This window comes from Salmo salar, chromosome ssa19 (genome assembly GCF_905237065.1).
Source record: "Salmo salar chromosome ssa19, Ssal_v3.1, whole genome shotgun sequence".
Lineage (NCBI taxonomy): Eukaryota > Metazoa > Chordata > Actinopteri > Salmoniformes > Salmonidae > Salmo > Salmo salar.
The window spans coordinates 2,408,660-2,424,147 of NC_059460.1; the positions used below are offsets into that span (position 1 = coordinate 2,408,660).

At 42.3% G+C, this 15,488-nt stretch overlaps 1 protein-coding gene across 2 annotated transcripts in view; it reads left to right on the forward strand.

The window, feature by feature from the left end:
- LOC106578315 (MAGUK p55 subfamily member 2-like) overlaps positions 1-15,488 on the forward strand; it is a 143,382-nt gene that overhangs the window by 84,546 nt on the left and 43,348 nt on the right. For both annotated transcript variants that reach the window (XM_014157001.2, XM_045701985.1), the window contains 4 exons: positions 6,918-7,018; positions 11,009-11,185; positions 11,540-11,695; positions 11,924-12,151. In XM_014157001.2, the coding sequence (XP_014012476.1) occupies positions 6,918-7,018; positions 11,009-11,185; positions 11,540-11,695; positions 11,924-12,151 (662 nt within the window). The remainder of the gene's footprint in view (positions 1-6,917; positions 7,019-11,008; positions 11,186-11,539; positions 11,696-11,923; positions 12,152-15,488) is intronic.

The window sequence follows — 15,488 nt, forward strand, 5'->3', positions numbered from 1 at the left end:
TGCTAATGTTAACTAGCTAGCCTGGCGTATCGTTGCCCATGAAAGGAAGTTAGGCTAGAGAGAAAGTATTTTAGCCAGGTAGCATAGGACAACAAAAACTAAAAGCATGTACTGTATGACAGAGTGATAGACCGTTTCATCAATATGAAAGAGAGGAGGATGCCATTGGTGTTTATCTACAAGTTGGGTGAGCCGACATGTTTTTTCTACTTGCACGCACGTACCCATTCACACCACACACATAAATCAGTACCATGGACAGCCACATCATATTTAGCTAACGTTGATTGGACTAAACTGTTTTTGGTATCTTTTAGTTGTAGTATTAGACTAAGCATACATGATTAGATCATGTTGAAGTTGAAATGGTGCTGGAATGGAGGAGGCAGCTCCTGTTTTCTTTGCAACTTGCGGTAACTCTCTGTGGTTCTAAATCAATAGTTGTTTAGTCATCCGAAAATGTCAGAAACATGACCTTGCTTGACCTTGCTGTAGATCATGTAACTGCTTGTTACATGCAATATGTTTTGTGGACTTCACCGGATGTTGCTCTCCGGTTTTGTAATGAAACAAATGTGTGGTTGAATTTTTTTCTGCCACTGTGTCTTTTTATTGTCTCGGCGTTAGGCATAGAGTGGTTCTTCCTTTTAAAAGTTGTGGCTTACTGCAGCACAGCTTGTGGGGTGACACAGAATTCTATGGCACGTCATTTAATCATCAGCCATTGTTGCCAGAATGACGCAATTTACCACAATCTGCCACCATCTACCACAAATGGCCGTGGCATAAGCTCAAAACTTTTAAAGGAAGAACCACTGTATATAGAGCATAACTGCATCAAGGCATATTAATTAATTATAGAGCAAACAACGCAATTATCACAACACATAGGTTGCAATATGGCTTTTTGATTTTACCCACGCACCACTCCTGTGACTAACTATCACTGACTGACTGATTTTTATTTAACCAGGTATGTCGTTGAGAACACATTCTCTTTTACAATAACAATCTGGCTGACTGAATGATGGAGTCAGTGGCTTTTGTTCTCAGAACTTTATTCATCCCTCATTTTGTTGGATAGCTTTTTGTTCATCTTCACTGTCTTGTCCCATCACCAACAAATTGCAATTCAACAGACATGTAAATTGTTAGATAAGTCACAGTTGGAATCCACAAAAGTTATTTTGCCCATGTCATCACTTCCTAACAAGGCATCCCTCTCTAACGAGGGTGTGATATGTCACTCAGAGAGGACGTGTCCAATTGTAGCACAGCTAAGCAGTTTAATTAGCTCCCTTAGGAGTGCCTGTGCTGCAGTTTGGAGACACACAGACCCTGGGTCATGCCTCCCACTATAATATTGTTTGCTCATAACCACAGATCTAGGATCAGATTACCCTCTCCTCAATCCTAACAAGATGCTAACCTTAACAAGATCCTAACCTTAACAACACATCCGTCACACTGATCCTCAACACAGGGGCCCCTCAGTGGTAAATGCTCAGTCCCCTCCTGTACTCCCTGTTCACTCATGACTGCACGGCCAGGTACGACTCCAACACCATCACTAAGTTAGCAGACGACACAACAGTGGTAGGCCTGATCACCGACAATGATGAGACACCCTATAGGGAGGAGATCAGAGATCTGGCCATGTGGTGCCAGGACAACAACCTCTCCCTCAATGTGATTAAGACAAAGGAGATGATTGTGGACAACAGGAAAAAGAGGACCAAGCACGCCCCCATTTTCATCGACGGGGCTGCAGTGGAGCAGTTTGAGAGCTTCAAGTTCCTTGGTGTCCACATCACCAACAAACTAACATGGTCCAAGCACACCAAGACAGTTGTGAAAATGGCACGACAAAACCTATTCCCCCTCAGGAAACTAAAAAGATTTGGCATGGGTCCTGAGATCCTCAAAAGGTTCTACAGCTGCAACATCGAGAGCATCCTGACTGGTTGCATCCCTGCCTGGTACGGCAATTGCTTGGCCTCTGACCGCAAGGCACTACATCGCTGGGGCTAATCTGCCTGCCATCTAGGACCTCTACACCAGGCGGTGTCAGAGGAAGGCCTACTCCTGACCAGATAATCAAATGGCTACCAGGACTATTTGTATTGTGTGTCACCCCCAACCCCTCTTTTTACGCTGCTGCTACTCTCTGTTTATCATATATGCATAGTCACTTTAACTATACATTCATGAACATACTACCTCAATTGGGCCGACCAACCAGTGCTCCCGCATATTGGCTAACCGGGCTATCTGCAGTGTCCCACCCACCACCCGCCAACCCCTCTTTTACGCTACTGCTACTCTCTGTTCATCATACAGTGAGGGAAAAAAGTATTTGATCCCCTGCTGATTTTGTACGTATGCCCACTTACAAAGAAATGATCAGTCTATAATTTTAATAGTAGGTTTATTTGAACAGTGAGAGACAGAATAACAACCAAAAAATCCAGAAAAACGCATGTCAAAAATTTTATAAATTGATTTGCATTTTAATGGGGGAAATAAGTATTTGACCCCTCTGCAAAACATGACTTAGTACTTGGAGGCAAAACCCTTGTTGGCAATCACAGAGGTCAGACGTTTCTTGTAGTTGGCCACCAGGTTTGCACACGTCTCAGGAGGGATTTTGTCCCACTCCTCTTTGCAGATCTTCTCCAAGTCATTAACCCCTGGTCGGGCTGACATCCAGTGAAAAATCCTATCGCCATTAGCATAACAAAATGTAATATTTTTTTTTTTCAAATATAGGACTATGTTATATCGTTTTATAGATGAACCTCTCCTGAATCGAACCACGTTGTCTGATTTCAAAAAGGCTTTACAGCAAAAGCAAAACATTAGATTATGTTAGAGGAGTATATCGTAAAAGTAGCCACATTGCCATTTTCCGACCAACCACATGCATCACAAATAACCAAAAAACAGCTAAATGCAGCACTAACCTTTGACAAGCTTCATCAGATGACACTCCTAGGACATCATGTTACACAATACATGCATTCTTTTGTTCGATAAAGTTCATATTTATATATAAAAACAGCATTTTACATCGGCGTGTGACGTTGACTAACTATTTTCCCTCAAATGCATCCGGTGAAACAGCGCTACAATTTACTAAATTACTATTCGAAAACATTTTAAAAATGTAATATTGTCATTCTAAGATTAATAGATTAGCATCTCTTGAAAGCACCTGCAATGCCAGATTTAAAAATAACTTTACTGGGTAATCACACTTTGCGATAAAAGGGGATGCGATACCGTTACAGGTCAGCGCCATCTTGGAACAATCACATATCAAATCTACTCTTGTATACTATTGTCAATAATCCCTTACCTTTGATTATCTTCATCAGAAAGCACTTCCAGGAATCCCAGGTCCACAACAAATGTATTTTCGTTCGAAAAAGTTAATCCTTTACGTCCCAATAGCTTGTTCTTGTTAGCGCGTTCTGAAGGCTGCTCCAAAAGCTCCGTCGGCCGCGGGACTCCTCTTTCAATAAAATGCATTTTTTTTTTTTATTTAGGTTCGTTCAAACATGTCAAACGTTGTATAACATAAATCTTTAGGGCCTTTTTAACCAGAGCTCCAATAAGATTCAAGGGGGACGATTGCATTGTCTTTCAAAACGTTTCGAAAGGGGAGGGTAGCCAGGGGCGCCGGCATCATAATGGTGATGGCCCTCCTCATGTGACCACGTTCCACAGACTCTCATTGTGTCAGTTTTCACAGTAGAAGGCTCAAACCACTTTGTAAAGACTGGGGACATCTAGTGGAAGCAACAGGAAGTGCTCAATGAACCATTGCTCACGGTGTGAGTTATAGGCAAAGTGATGAAGTTGAGTCCGCAATTCAGAATTCCACATCCTGTTACGATCGGTCTCGGGGTTTTGACTGCCATATGAGTTCTGTTATACTCACAGACACCATTCAAACAGTTTTAGAAACTTTAGGGTGTTTTCTATCCACAAGTATAAATTATATGCATATCCTAGCTTCTGAGTTTGAGTAGGAGGCCGTTTAAAATGGGCACGAATTTTTTTCAAAAATCGCTGTAGCGCCCCCTATCCTAGGCGACCGTCAAGAGGTTAAGGTTTCGAGGCTGACATTTGGCAACTCGAACCTTCAGCTCCCTCCACAGATTTTCTATGGGATTAAGGTCTGGAGACTGGCTAGGCCACTCCAGGACCATAATGTGCTTCTTCTTGAGCCACTCCTTTGATGCCTTGGCCGTGTGTTTTCGGTCATTGTCATGCTGGAATACCCATCCACGACCCATTTTCAATGCCCTGGCTGAGGGAAGGAGGTTCTCACCCAAGATTTGACAGTACATGGCCCCGTCCATCGTCCCTTTGATGCGGTGAAGTTGTCCTGTGCCCTTAGCAGAAAAACACCCCCAAAGCATAATGTTTCCACCTCCATGTTTGACGGTGGGGATGGTGTTCTTGGGGTCATAGGCAGCATTCCTCCTCCTCCAAACACGGTGAGTTGAGTTGATGCCAAAGAGCTCCATTTTGGTCTCATCTGACCACAACACTTTCACCCAGTTGTCCTCTGAATCATTCAGATGTTCATTTGCAAACTTCAGACGGGCATGTATATGTGCTTTCTTGAGCAGGGGGACCTTGCGGGCGCTGCAGGATTTCAGTCCTTCACGGCGTAGTGTGTTACCAATTGTTTTCTTGGTGACTATGGTCCCAGCTGCCTTGAAATCATTGAAAAGATCCTCCCGTGTAGTTCTGGGCTGATTCCTCACCATTCTCATGATCATTGCAACTCCATGAGGTGAGATCTTGCATGGAGCCCCAGTCCGAGGGAGATTGACAGTTCTTTTGTGTTTCTTCCATTTGTGAATAATCACACCAACTGTTGTCACCTTCTCAACAAGCTGCTTGGCGATGGTCTTGTAGCCCATTCCAGCCTTGTGTAGGTCTACAATCTTGTCCCTGACATCCTAGGAGAGCTCTTTGGTCTTGGCCATGGTGGAGAGTTTGGAATCTGATTGATTGATTGCTTCTGTGGACAGGTGTATTTTATACAGGTAACAAACTGAGATTAGGAGCACTCCCTCTAAGAGTGTGCTCCTAATCTCAGCTCATTACCTGTATAAAAGACACCTGGGAGCCAGAAATCTTTCTGATTGAGAGGGGGTCAAATACTTATTTCCCTCATTAAAATACAAATCAATTTATAACATTTTTGACATGCGTTTTTCTGGATTTGTTTGTTGTTATTCTGTCTCTCACTGTTCAAATAAACGTACCATTACAATTATAGACTGATCATTTCTTTGTCAGTGGGCAAACGTACAAAATCAGCAGGGTAGTATAGGGTAGATCAAATGCTTTTTTCCCTCACTGTATATGCGTAGTCACTTTCACCATATCTACATGTACATACTACCTCAATCAGCCTGACTAACCGGTGTCTATGTAGCCTCGCTGCTTTTATAGCCTCGCTACTGTATATAGACTTTCTTTTTACTGTTGTTTTATTTCTTTACCTACCTATTGCTCACCTAATACCTTTTTTGCACTATTGGTTAGAGCCTGTAAGTAAGCATTTCACTTTAAGGTCTACAACTGTTGTATTCAGTGCACGTGACAAATAAACTTTGATTTGATTTGATTTGAGATAGCTAGCTAGCCACCGGAGGACAACAAAACAACAACGAGATGCAACAATTCAAGTTTCTTTCTGTCAGTAATGACGTTTGGCTTGTAATGTGATTGGTTTGAAGCCAAATCCAAACTGGCTTCCCTTGATACTTTCTTTTGGTGCCCCAGGACCATTTACAGCTGAGCTCATGCAGTTTAGCTCAACGCTGATTGGCTATTATTTTATTAATTTTTTTATCAAGGGAGACCAAATGCTTGCTGGCTTCCCTTGCATTCAACGCTACGGGGCGGCAACAATGTCATGCTCTTTCTGACCAGACAGCATCAGATAGATATGCTGCACATACTGAGAGAGAGGGGCGCTGTTTCGTTCGCTCTGATGCTTTCTCCAGTGAGACATTCAGCCTCTTGCTAATTGAAGGACATTTATGAAACACAGAGAGATGAGAGATAAAAAAAGTAAAAAATTCAAGTTACATTTTTTTGGGAAGCCTGGCTTCCTTTGGCATCCATGAATACATGCCACTAGTCAGTCAACTTTACTTCAATGCATCCCTTTTGTTATGTAAGACCAGTGGACCAACTGCACTGCCAACCTTCCTAGTAATACAAGTAGAGTTGTTGACGTGACTTTGTCAGATCGTACAGTTCCCGCTGCCCCCAGTCTCTCCCTACTGTGACTACATCGGAGAGATAAAAGAGAGAGAGACTGAGGAGGAAGGGAAGTAAAATGCTGTCACCACTGACAGAAAGAGACTTCAAAGGGAAGTGAATGACAGTGGTGAAATTGCTCTGTCTGTCTCTGTCTCTCTCTCTCTGTGTGTGTGTGTGTGTGTGTGTGTGTGTGTGTGTGTGTGTGTGTGTGTGTGTGTGTGTGTGTGTGTGTGTGTGTGTGTGTGTGTGTGTGTGTGTGTGTGTGTGTGTGTGTGTGTGTGTGTGTGAGACTAAACAAAAGAAAACCATGGGAGGTGCATAAAACCAGTAAGTACACACACTACCAGTCAACAGTTTTAGAACACCTACTTATTCAAGGGTTTTTCTTTATTTTTACTATTTTCTACATTGTAGAATAATAGTGAAGACATCAACACTATGAAATTACACATATGGAATCATGTAGTAACCAAAAAAGTGTCAAACAAATCCAAGTATATTTTATATTTGAGATTCTTCAAATAGCCACCCTTTGCCTTGATGACAGCTTTGCACACATTGGAAAAGTGGAACGGTGAGTAACCTGTAGTCCTAACTGTCCTCATCTCTGTGTTTGTCTTCAGCCATGCAGCAGGTTCTGGACACACTGAGTGACAGCACCAGCTCTACCATGGCCAATGACCTGGACCTCATCTTCCTCAAGGGCATCATGGAGAGCCCCGTGGTGAGAATATATGTACCTACAGAATACCTACATTATACCTACTTGTCTATGGTGTTTTTTGATGCAAGAAACCACTTTACAAAATAAAATGCATCATTATTCCCAGACCATTATTACAGAGAATCAGAACAATTATGCTACCCTCTGCCTATTGGCTACTTAGCTTATTCAAGCCTGTCTCAAAATACAACACTGCCCCTTTAAGACAAAAAAAAGCTCTTTACCTGACTCGCATTTCAAAGATGTCTAGAAAAATGCACACATTTTGTGCTCTTGTAAGAAGCAACCACTCTCCCCATTGCTGACTACAAATTATCTATAACTGAGCTAATAACTAATTAGCTAGCAAAGGATATGAACAAATGTACAAATGTGCACACGTGGCTACATATAGCTCTCGCTTTGATCTCAAAACAAGCACATCTACTCACAACGCAAGTTCTGTTAAAACAGTCCAGTTCAAAGTCAATGGCACAGAGCCATATATGGCAATGGTCTATTTGCATATAGGCTTACTGCAGCTCTGATTGGTTATGGCGCACCAGTCTGTGTAGAGGTTGAGTCTTGCCTGTCAATGCAATACAATCCTACTCAGATGTGTTCTGCCTACTACAAAATCTCTTGCATAGTTAGTTTTGCATGCTAAGTCTTGCATAGTATTGCTAATATTGCATTGATTCGATCACAATTCCCCCAGTAAAGGGAAAAGTTGATAGTGTTAACACGGGGAAAACTCAAGAAACGGGGAAAACTCTTGAAAGTTGAGTGTAGTTCAATCTCGCACTTCTCTGCGTCAATCCAGGGGGAGCTGCAAGCCCGTGCATGCGCACAGTTTAGAGGAACATTGGTCCCGTGTGGCTCAGTTGGTAGAGCATGGTGTTTGCAATGCCAGGGTTGTGGGTTTGATTCCCACGGGGGACCAGTACGGAGAAACAAAATGTATGAAATGTATGCATTCATTACTGTAAGTCGCTCTGGATAAGAGCGTCTGCTAAATGACAAAAATGTAAATTGGTTGCACCTACCACAAATTTTCCAAGAATATTCTTATCATGTTACTAAATGTATCCAGAGTATTTTCAGATTTTGTTATCCACAAATGTACAGTTAATGTAAAATGCACATAAAATCAACAGTGTAATGTTTGCATTCAGTCTTGTGTCAGGTGAACTGTTGTGTCCTCAACTTTAGTCCAACAATTTTCCCATAATCTCCAAACTGTTCTCTTTGAATTGTTACCATGGTTATGCAAATGTTTTTCTTCTGTAAAAAACATTTCAATTTAGCCCTATTCCAAAAATGGCCTTATTCCTATTTAGGCAAATTCCCACGAGTGAAGGGAAAGGGAAAGGGGGATACCTAATCTGTACAACTGAATGCATTCAACTGAAATGCATTTAACCGAACCCCTCTGAATCAGCGAGGTGCGGGGGGCTGCCATAATCGACATCCACGTCTTCGGCGCCCGGGGAACAGTGGGTTAACGTGTAAGGTTTGAAAATATTTTACTTTTACAAGAGCTACTAGAATGAAAAGTCAACTATCAAAATTATTCAATGCAACTTGTTTTGCTTTCATTTTGAAATGAACAAATCAACCTTGACATTAACATTGTAATTATTAACATTACAACATAGTCGTAATTGTTGCGTCATCCAATCAAATGCAGTTGAGGCCTAGGAACTGACAGAAGCTCTGAGCTTTTACAATACCATGTCCTGGGGGATAATGTGTTATTTTCCTTGCGCTTAGAGAAAGAACAGACTCGCTGGCCCATTAGTGCTGTGTGGTCTTTCTCTCTCTCCTATAGAGAGCATTCAGACAGAGTTTTCTGGAAGAGACAAGAAGATGAGAGCTCTTTGGGGAGCACTGCATCAAATGCCTCCAGTTGAAGAAAAGAACAGAGCCCCTCGCTCTCTCGCTTTCACTCTCAATTCCAATTTAAGAGTTTATTGGCATGGGAAACAAATGTTTCCATTTACAAAGCAAGTGAAATAGATAAGAAACAATAGTGAAATAATCAATAAAAAATGAACAGTTAACATTACACTCACAAAGGTTCCAAAAGAATAAAGACATTTCAAATGTCATATTATTTCTATATACAGTGTTAAAGTACAAAATAAATAAATCAACATAAATATAGGTTGTATTTACAATGGTGTTTGTTCTTCACTGGTTGTCCTTTTCTTGTGGCAGCAGGTCACACATCTTGCTGCTGTGATTGCACACTGTGGTATGTCACCTAATAGATATGGGAGTTTGTCCAAATTTGATTTTTTTTCTAATTCTTTGTGGGTCTGAGTAACTGAGGGAAATATGTGGCGCTAGGGTTCAAAAAGGGTTCTTCAACTGTCCCCATTGGAGAAACCATTGGAGAAACCTTTTGGATTCCAGGTAGAACCCTCTGACCCAAAATGAAGGAAATCTTTGACTATGTACAGACTCCTTGAGCATAGCCTTGCTATTGAGAAAGGCCGCCAAAGGCAGACCTGGCTCTCAAGAGAAGACTGCCCACAAAATGAGGTGGAAACTGAGAAGGAGGTTAGGAAGTGCAGCTCAGTTTCCACCTCATTTTGTGGGCAGTCTTCTCTTGAGAGCCAGGTCTGCCTTTTTGAACCCTTTTTTCTAAGAGTGGATACTGTATCTAAATAAATGACAACAGACTTGCAGGTCTTTTGCTCTATTTGGATTCTTCAGCCTCCCATATTTTCAATTTGCCTGTGAAGTAGCTTACAAAGCCAGACAACAACAGCAGAGGGCAAAGATAGCTATTATATGGGGGCATAACCTGCCTTTGGCTGTGTTGTTCTCCTGTTCAAGGGCCACTCTCTGAAGCTCGCTCCACCAGCCTTGCCACCCTTACCAATACACATTGTATATGTGTGTGGGTGTGTGTGTCACTCTCGCTCTCTCTCTTTGTGTGTGTGTGTGAGTGTCTGTCTGTGTGTGTGTTGTCTTTCTGTCTGTCTTGTTTAACAGCAGGGGTGCTCTCCTTTCCCTCACGTAAACAAACAGCCCATGGTTGCCAGATCAGAGATTAGACAACAGGCCCATGGGAGTATGACTGTCTCTGTGAATCTACCCACAAAACAACATGGCTATTTGTATCTGTTTGGGAGTAACGTAGCAGGATGATAGATCATTTATAATTTACTATTCTATCTTTATATTCTATGCATCAGCAGACTGTAACGGCTATGCATAGAGATCCTTATTTGAGTAGTCTTCTGAGTGTTCTCATTAATTTATCTAGTGCTTTGAATCAACACTATAGTTATACTGTACCTACCTATGTATGTACTGGTTTATCTAATGGGTTTAAGACAGCATAAGTTGACATAACGTTAAACCATTTAAGAACTATGCAGCGTTTCAAACTTTTAAATTAAAGGGTTTGCTGTTAATGGGAGCCAAAAATAAACATTTGGAGATTGATGGGTATTAACACATTATCATTCAGTTCACTAGTCCCACATGGGCGGTGGGCCAGAGGCCAGTCGCGGTAAAAGGTGAGGGCTCAGTGCCCTCGGTATGAGAGACAAAGTGAAATATTCATAATAAAAATAAAATATTGATGCTCCACAGCACAGGGAGAAAACACACAGCGTATTTGACTGTTTTAGGGCAGATGCTTATCTTCTGAGACGTTTGTTGTTTGTTTCTGAATGGGAATTGTACTATGTGTTTATTTTGGGGTTTCCCGTCTTTTTACAATTCATTGACTTTAATGCTAGAAAAGAACTGAGTGAATGGTGAATACTCTGTGACTATGTGCACGTATTGGCTCTCATTTGGTACTAATGGTCCTGTGTGGCACAGTTGGTAAAAGCATGGCGCTAGCAACGCCTGGGTCATGGGTTTGAGTACAAAAATGTATGCACACACTGCACTGTAAGATGCGTTTGATAAAAGTGTCTGCTAAATAGTGTAGGCTAAAATTACCAACAAAGATTGCTAGTTATTAACAAGAGCGTTTTTTACCTTCAGTTCCCATCTCCCAGCTACCCTCAGGCCCATGAGAACCTGGAGGAGTCCAGGCTGGAGGCGGTGAGTGACAACAACATGGAGCTGGTGCAGGACATCCTGAAGGAGCTCACTCCCCTCACACACAGGAACAAGGCTGCAGACGAACTGGCATGCATACTGAAGGAGCCACACTTCCAGGTCTAAACACTCAATGTTTTAGCTTTTATCAGGGCTGATCTAGGACAAGTTCCCTCTTGTCCACGTACTCTTATTCATTATGATCTGAATGGCCAAACTGATCTTAGATCAGCACTCCTACTGTGAGACTTCTATACTGAGTTTTTTTAACCCATTCTCAAAGAACTTTACCTTATTGAGGGGAAACTGACCTAACTGATGTAGCTACCATGGATGGCATGCTACTGTGTTTAATGTATCGAATGCAGTCTTCTTAAGATCAGTTGTAAATCTTACTAGATCAATTCCATCCTACAGTATGTGTCATGCAATCATCAACATCATTATCCTCTGCCCCTATTTGTCCACTCACAGTCTCTCCTGCAAACCCATGATTCGGTGGCATCCAAGACCTTTGAGACTCCTCCTCTCAGCCCCTGTTCCTTCATGGACGCTGCCTTCAACACCCAGCCTGTAGCCCCAGACGCAGTCAGGATGGTGGGCATCCGCAAGGTGTCTGGAGAGCACCTGGTAAGACTCAGTAAGGGGCAAGAAATGCTGAACATCCTGGCAGCCAATTTGAAATGGCTTACTTTACAGTGGCTTACAGTGCAACTGTTTGTTCAGTTTGTGAGTATGGTTCTTAATGAAATGAAAAAACAAAATGGCGGTCCTTGTTATACCTTTGTTAGTCCTTCTACTCAGTGTCATGGATGTTTTACTCTTCTTTGACTCAGTGCTATATCTTTGCCTTTGTAGGGTGTGACGTTTCGGGTAGAGAGCGGAGAGCTGGTGATCGCCCGCATCCTCCACGGCGGGATGATCGACCAGCAGGGCCTTCTCCACGTGGGTGACATTATCAAGGAGGTGAACGCAAAAGAGGTGGGCAACGACCCCAAGGTGCTCCAGCAGATGCTGAAAGAGGCCAGCGGCAGTGTGGTGCTCAAGATCCTCCCCAGCTACCAGGAGCCTCACACCCCACGCCAGGTGAGTTGACCCTTGATTCCTCTGTGACCCCATACAGTGAATCATATGACCTGCCATCCAGGACCTCTATACCAGTCAGTGTCAGATGAAGGCCCTAAACATTTTCAAAAGACTACAACCACCCAAGTCATAGACTGTTCTCTCTGCTACTGCACAGCAAGCTGTACCGCTGCTTCAAGTCTGGAACCAACAGGACCCTGAACAACTTCCAACCCCAAACCATACGACTGCTAAATAGTTAGTTAAATAGTTAACCAAATAGCTACCCAAAATGAAGAATTCAGACTCCTTCCCCTTTTCCACATTTTGTTACATTACAGCCTTTTTCTAAAATGGATTAAATAAATAAAAATCCTCATCAATCTACACACAATACCCCATGACAAAGCAAAAACAGGTTTTTAGAAATGTTTGCAAATGTATCAAAAATAAAAAACAGAAATACCTTATTTACATTTGTTTTCAGACCCTTTGCTATGAGACTCTACAACTTGACTGGAGTCCACCTGTGGTAAATTCAATTGATTGGACATGATTTGGAAAGGCACACACCTGTCTACATAAGGTCTTACAGTTGACAGTGCATGTCAGAGCAAAAACCAAGCCATGAGGTCGAAGGAATTGTCTGTAGAATTTCGAGACAGGATTTTGTCTGGGGAAGGGTAGCAAAACATTTCTGCAGCATTGAAGGTCCCCCAAGAACACAGTGGCCTCCATCATTCTTAAATGTAAGAAGTTTGTAACTACCAAGTCTCTTCCTAGAGCTGGCCGCCCAGCCAAACTGAGCAATCGGGGGAGAAGGGCCTTGGTCAGGGAGGTGACCAAGAACCCGATGGTCACTCTGACAGAACTCCAGAATTCCTCTGTGGAGATGGGAGAACCTTCCAGTAGGACAACCGTCTCAGCAGCACTCTACCAATCAGGTCTTTATGGTAGAGTGGCCAGACGGAAGCCACTCCTCAGTAAAAGGCACATGACAGCCCACCTGGAGTTTGCCAAAAGGCACCTAAAGGACTCTCAGACCATGAAAAACAAGATTCTCTGGTCTGATGACACCAATATTAAACTCTTTGACCTGAATGCCAACTGTCACGTCTGGAGGAAACCTGGCACCATCCCTACAGTGAAGCATGGTGATGGCAGCATCATGCTGTGGGGATGTTTTTCAGCGGCAGGGACTGGGAGACTAGTCAGTATCGAGGGAAAGATGAACGGAGCAAAGTACAGAGAGATCCTTGATGAAAACCTGCTCCAGAGCGCTCAGGACCACAGATTGTGGCGAAGGATCACCTTCCAACAGGACAACGACCCTAAGCACACAGCCAAGACAACTCAGGAGTGGCTTCGGGACAAGTCTCTGAATGTCCTTGAATGGCCTAGCCAGAGCCCGGACTTGAACCCAATCTAACATCTCTGGAGAGACCTGAAAGCAGCTGTGCAGCAACACTCCCCATCACACCTGACAGAGCTTGAGAGGATCTGCAGAGAAGAATGGTAGAAACTCCCCAAATATATGTGTGCCAAGCTTGTAGCATCATACCCAAGAAGACTTGAGGGTGAAATGGCTGCCAAAGGTGCTTCAACAAAGTACTGAGTAAAGGGTCTGAATACTTATGTAAATTTAATATTTCATTAAAAAAATATAAATATTTTGCAAACATTTCTATAAAGCTATTTTTGCTTTGTCATTAAGGGGTATTGTGTGTAGATTTATGAGGGAAAAAAATGATTTAATCAATTTTAGTATAAGGCTGTAACGTAACAAAATGTGGAAAAAGTTAAGGGGTCTGAATACTTTCCGAATGCACTGTATATACACTGACCCTTTTTGCACTAACTTTTTTGACTCATCACATACTTTGCTGCTACTGTTTATTATCTGTCACTTTATTCCTATTTATATGTCCATATCTACCTCATTTACCTCGTACCTCTGCACATCCACTCAGTTCTGGTATCCCGTGTATTTAGCCGCGTGTAGGCCGTCATTGTAAATAAGAATTTGTTCTTAACTCACTTGTCTAGTTAAATAAAGGTTAAATAAAAAAATAAAAAATAAAACTTAGCTTTACTCATTGTGTATTTATTATTACGTGTTTTACTTTTCGATTATTTCTCAATTTTCTTTCTCTCTGCATTGTTGCGAAGGGCCCGTAAGTAAGAATATCACTGTTAGTCTACTGCTGCTGTTTACAAAGCATGTGACGATTAAATAGTTGATTAGATTTTGAGCAATGGATGCCTAAATTCCTAGGGGTTTATGACGAATTCTTCACTAAACAAAAATATAAACTCAACATGCAACAATTTCAAAGATTTTACTGAGTTACAGTTCATATAAGGAAATCAGTCAATCGTAATAAATTCATTAGACCCTAATCTATGGATTTCACATGACTGAGAATAGAGATATGCATCTGTTGGTCATAGATACACTACATGACCAAAAAAGTGGATTTGGCTATTTCAGCCATACCAGTTGCTGACAGGTGTATAAATCGAGCACACAGCCATGTAATCTCCATAGACAAACATTGGCAATAGAAGGGCCCGTACTGAAAGCTCAGTGACTTTCAACATGGCACCATCATAGGATGCCACCTTTCCAACAAGTCAGTTCATCAAATTTCTGCTCTGCTAGAGCTGCCCCGATCAACTGTAATTGCTGTTATTGTGACGTGGGAACGTCTAGGAGCAACAACGGCTCAGCTGCGACGAAGTGGTAGGCCATACAAGCTCACAGAATGGAACCGCTGAGTGCTGAAGCGCATAGCGCGTAAAAATTGTCTGTCCTCGGGTTGCCACATAAACGACGCCACATAAATGGAATAGGTAATAGCTAGCTTAATAGTTAATATTTGCGCGCTAGCTCTGCAAATTCAGCTAGTGTGTGTGTGAACCCTGCCAACATAAAACAAAATATTGCTATGGCGCATTGACTGGATTAACCTCACGTCAGTTACGTGCATTGAGTGCCTTTCAGACACTAGATAGGAACCCTCTGTTACCTTGCCAACTAAGGAATTGGCAGTGGATCAAACCATTGTGAAGCAAAGGGTGGGGGTTCGCAATCTTTTGAAACTTAAAAACGCGCTATCAAGTGTCTATAATCAGCACAATTGCTTTCATTGCGTATTATTACTATTATTTTAATTACATAGTTATGTTTACAGTGATATATTGGGGGGAACAAAACATATTTTTCCCAGGATGGGGAGGTTGTGTCCCCCCCGTCCCCCCCGGGATTTCCGCCCCTGTATGAGGCATGAGTTGAGGTGTTCAGAGGCTTTCAGTGCAGGACAGGATTTGACTGGGAAGACAAACAATAACACAACAC